We start from the raw sequence: 4,412 nt of genomic DNA on the forward strand, positions 1-4,412 counted from the left end.
CTTCACAAGGAAGAAAGCAGAATTACCACAGTCTAGTTGAGACAGTAATTCAGAAACAATCACAGAAGGACAGAGAGAGTCACAAGCAATGGTCTGAAGCGCTCATTTCTGTTCTCTGTTCTTCCCATCGGAAAGCATGCCATGGCTTGGTTTCTGGCTTGGACATAGCACAAAGTTCTTTAGAAAAGGACAGAAGGGTTTGTAACTGCAAAAGGGACACACAGCTTTACGTTTCGCCTGAGGGGAAAGAACAGTTCTGAGATCCGCTTGGGGACTTTACCTCCTTCACAATAGCACCGATCAGCCGGCGTGCCAGGACGATTGTTGTCACTGTCAGCACGTTGAAGTCAATAAGATGAAAGTTCTGCGGTGACAAAAACAAAATGATTCCACTTTCCGTCAGGCAGCAGAAACCCACATTCAACAGAGAAGCTCCCAAGTTATTCTCTTCTCCTCGGACTCTCTCTTCCAAGATCCGGAAGAGAATGCCAAGCAGACAGCCAGTGCCCAAAATTTGCCAAATAAGAGTCAGATGAGCAACCCTCCAGGGCTGTAGTGTCACACGTAGTTTGCATCAAACATATATAGAAACCTTTATGTCTAATGACCCAAGAGACAGTCTGTGAACATCACTGGACAGCAGCTGTCCTTTGGTGCTTACCAATGACGTGTGTGAAGGTGGATGGGAGGGTGGGTACCACCACACAGTTTTGTAGATGTTGATGTAGTGGACAAAGAGAGCAACGAGATGACAGAAGAAGAGCTGAAGTTCAAACAGCACACTCCTCTCCACAGGCAGCTCTGGGATCTTACAGTGCCGGAGGGGGACGACTGTCTGAGTTGCCAAAGGTGGGCTGGAAAGGCCTGTACCTGAACCGCTGACCCGCTCCTACCAAGGAAAACCAAAAGCCAGCAGTCACTTCCCTGAGATAAACACAGCACTGCCCTCTGGCCCACATACTCAGGCTGTAGAAGTCAGTGGTCTAACATTGACTGAGAAACCTAAGCTCACTATTGTGGTCAATGGCTGCCACAAACCAGAAGCGTCAGCACCCCAAAGATGTCTAGAATGACTGCTACAGGCAGATGTGAGCAGGAATTTGCCCAGCAAAAGAAGTATTTGGAGCCAGGCCAGCCTACAGCACCAGGTCATTTGATATTAAACCCCCTGCATTGAGTCTGGTTCAAAAGCTGTGGCTGTATTTTGCTATTCAAGGGGCAACCAGTGGCCCTCTTAATTAATTGGAAGCTTTTAGGCCTCGAGTTGCTATTTACATTTCTAAGAGTGCTTGAACATGAAATACAGAGCAATTAAACACAAGCCCTTTCTCATTCTTCAACTTCTATTCAACTATGGAGGAAAAACAAGTTTAGTCAGAGGTGCATATTCCTGTGTGAGCACGCACACAATCCCAGACAGCAACCCTTTTAATCAAAGGGAAGGGAACGAATATATACTAGATATCTCTCTCCTGATTTGCAATCTCTAAATAACAACAGTCAAAGGAATCTGGGTGTGGGTTTCAAAGGAACTACAGAGCATAAACTCCTATTGAAAATCCCAAAACAAAACCACAGAAGTCTTGGAGTGTGACTGCAGAAAGACTTCTAGCCCAGGGGTGGACACAGGTGGATCAGTCCACGCTTTTTAAAGCAGAAACCGACAGCCTAAAATCAGACCATGCATGAGGGAAAACTTTAGGAACCTGAGCTGTCTCTCTGAAACCCCCAGATTCCCAAGCTGACAAGACTGATTCAGCTGCTCAGGATTGATACATCCACCAATAAACTGTTCCTGTACGCAGAACAAGAGTTCCTGTTCTGGTCCTCCAGCAAAGGGCTTTAAATACAAACACAAAACCTCTTCTGCTTTGAACAGACACACGAGACCTGAGGGTGCTTTTGCAAGAGCAGCAACAAGGCTCTCGTATGTGTAAAGAGCATAAAGCACTTTGGGAGTCCTCAGCTCGGACTGCCATGGAGGTGACGGGTATCAGAGGGTACGGCTACAGAGACAAACCACATGGAGGTAAGCTGGGGCATGGATTTGTACCACATTACCCACTTGTGATAAGGACCTCTGTGTGCGCTCTCACAGCAAAGAATGTACAACGTGGATTGCTCCACCTTCTGTGGCCTTGCAATAACTTGTTTGAATAACTGTATCCCTATAAATTTCTTGGCCCAGGGCCGTAAGCAGGGAGTATGTTAAGATAGATCTAACTTTTTCTTTGCAGAGAGTTCATAAAGCACCTCCTGCTTATGTATTGCTGTCAGTGCTCCGCTTCCCCTTCTTCTCCACCTCAATCGCAAAAATGCAATCAACCAGCTAGGCTAGAACCTGAACCACCCCGCCCGCAGCCTACAGGTCACCTGACCTAGCTAAACTCTATCCCAGAAATACTTCACCTGATGTAAACTTCAGGGCATAGGAGATGCAAAAAACAGAACTCCAGAGTCAGGCTTTGGATAAAAGTTTGTCCCTATTCTTACTTTCCATTCAATGGTCACTAAAGGCTTTTGAACACTCCTAGAGGTCTGTCACAGCCTGATAAAGCACTTAACAGTCTTGGGCAAATTAGAACCCAGCTATCCCAATTACAACATGTAGCATGGATGCTGCCACATACAGGAAAAGGATTTCGGCTAGACACCAGGAGTTAACAAATCCCTGAGCCACAGGAAGACCAGCAGTGTGTAAGATGGGGAGATACAGGCGGCCTCACACCTGCCTGAGAGAGAAGCAGCTGGCCTGGCTAGGTGGGAAGATCTGGAAAGCCGGACGTACCTGGTGCGTGAGCGCACACCCGTGACAGAGGAACTTGTGGAATGGCCGGAGCCGCCAGCAGCCCCGGGTTCACAGAGGGGATTTCGGCAGTAGGATGTCCGGTTAGGGCCCCGCCTTCCCCCTGCCATAACAACAGAGGGTGCGGAGGGTTGTTCTTCCAGGTGGCTTCTCTGCTGTTCACTGCGTGATTATGTCTTCAGTCCTTAAAACTGAAAGGAAAAGATTTGTAATTTAAGGCTCATCTGCCTACCACACCCTGGTGACCAGCAGTAACTGCTGCTCACACTGCTAGCTTGCAGAACAAAGCAGGATAATGCAACTTTGCTCAACCCTTTTCTACATCTCCTGTATTTGCCACAGGCTATAGATGCGGCCCCAGATAGCTCCTGACGCTCCTAGGACTTGCAGCAGCTTGTTAAGGTGCTGTGAATTCATTGAGAGTCTAAAGCCTAATGTATACAGGCTTCCACAGGAGCAGGAAGAAACTTTTTGTGCCTCTCCCAACCCAAGGCAGTTTACGAGGAATTTAATCTACATCACTGTGGTGTTATCCCTGTTTTACAGGCAGAGTGATACACTTACGGAGATGCTAAACAATTTGCCCAAAGGATTCAGTAAATTGGGGTCCCCTTTTGCCCAACTTCGTGCTGCAGTCAAATATTCACAGCTCTTTTAAAGGGACACTGCAAAAGCACACAAATAGGCTTTTTCCTTTTTTGCTCCTTTAAGACGGGGAAAAAACATAGCATTTTTAGGGCATTTGTTGTACGTTTGCATGGCACAGAGCTCATCAGGTTGTTAGCCCAAAGTTAGCTTTTCTAGTGCTTGCTTGCCATAGTGTAAACACTGACAATAATAGCAAGGTTTTAAAAACCTTCTCTGGATCCTGTTTAACCTTAAGAGAATCTACACAACTTAGAGAAAGGACAGGGTGATAATACACCATTTACTAGAGGTGAAATCTGAGCTGTGAAGCAACTTGGATCAGGTCATATCAATTGCTTAAGATTTCTTTTTCTGATTGCTAATTTCCAGTTTGCATCACTTCACAATTAGCATCCGGAATAAAGAAAATTTGCTGAATGTTTAGAAACTGCTCTCAAACAAGTTTTAAAGCTTACACTGAGCTCGAGAGTCCTCCAGCAAACTGCTGTACTAGTCCCTGACAATGAGGGGCAAGGTGAAGGGGGCTGCGCCTGAGGCTAGACCCAAGCAAAGCAAAGACACCCTGAGATGGGTGCCATCACACAGGCCAGTGGGGCACAGAGGTGGTTACAACGCTGGGGGAACTGAGGAGGTACAGAGCAAAGGGCAGAAACCCCAGCGTGTGCCACAGCACACTGAGTCCTTGTAATGGGGGGACGCAGCCTAACTGCTGGTGAACAGGAGGGACTGTGCACAGGACCCCCCCCGGGATACAACATGGGGGCTGTGTGGGGGGCACCAGATGGACAGGACTTTGTGGAGAGGTGAAGACATCACGACAAGAGAATCTGCGAGGGAAAAGTGGTAGAATGAAAGTGTTGGGCCTGGGAAAAGAGCTGGGGAGCCCAGCGGGGCACACTTGGGAGCTACAGGAGGGCAGTTCAGGGGCTGCAGGAGCTCAGATGGGGGTTCTGAAGGA

The 4,412-nt window shown here is 47.6% G+C and overlaps 1 protein-coding gene across 1 annotated transcript in view; it reads right to left on the bottom strand.

Moving 5' to 3' along the window:
• TMEM39B (transmembrane protein 39B) overlaps positions 1-2,916 on the bottom strand; it is a 6,789-nt gene extending 3,873 nt beyond the window's left edge. Inside the window, exons 1-3 of the mRNA XM_010291460.1 lie at positions 2,785-2,916; positions 662-886; positions 281-364 (exon numbers count right to left, since the gene is read on the bottom strand). Of these exons, the coding sequence (XP_010289762.1) occupies positions 281-364; positions 662-886; positions 2,785-2,916 (441 nt within the window). The remainder of the gene's footprint in view (positions 1-280; positions 365-661; positions 887-2,784) is intronic.
• Positions 2,917-4,412: the final 1,496 nt, after the last annotated feature.

This window comes from Phaethon lepturus, unplaced genomic scaffold, assembly GCF_000687285.1.
Source record: "Phaethon lepturus isolate BGI_N335 unplaced genomic scaffold, ASM68728v1 scaffold35227, whole genome shotgun sequence".
Lineage (NCBI taxonomy): Eukaryota > Metazoa > Chordata > Aves > Phaethontiformes > Phaethontidae > Phaethon > Phaethon lepturus.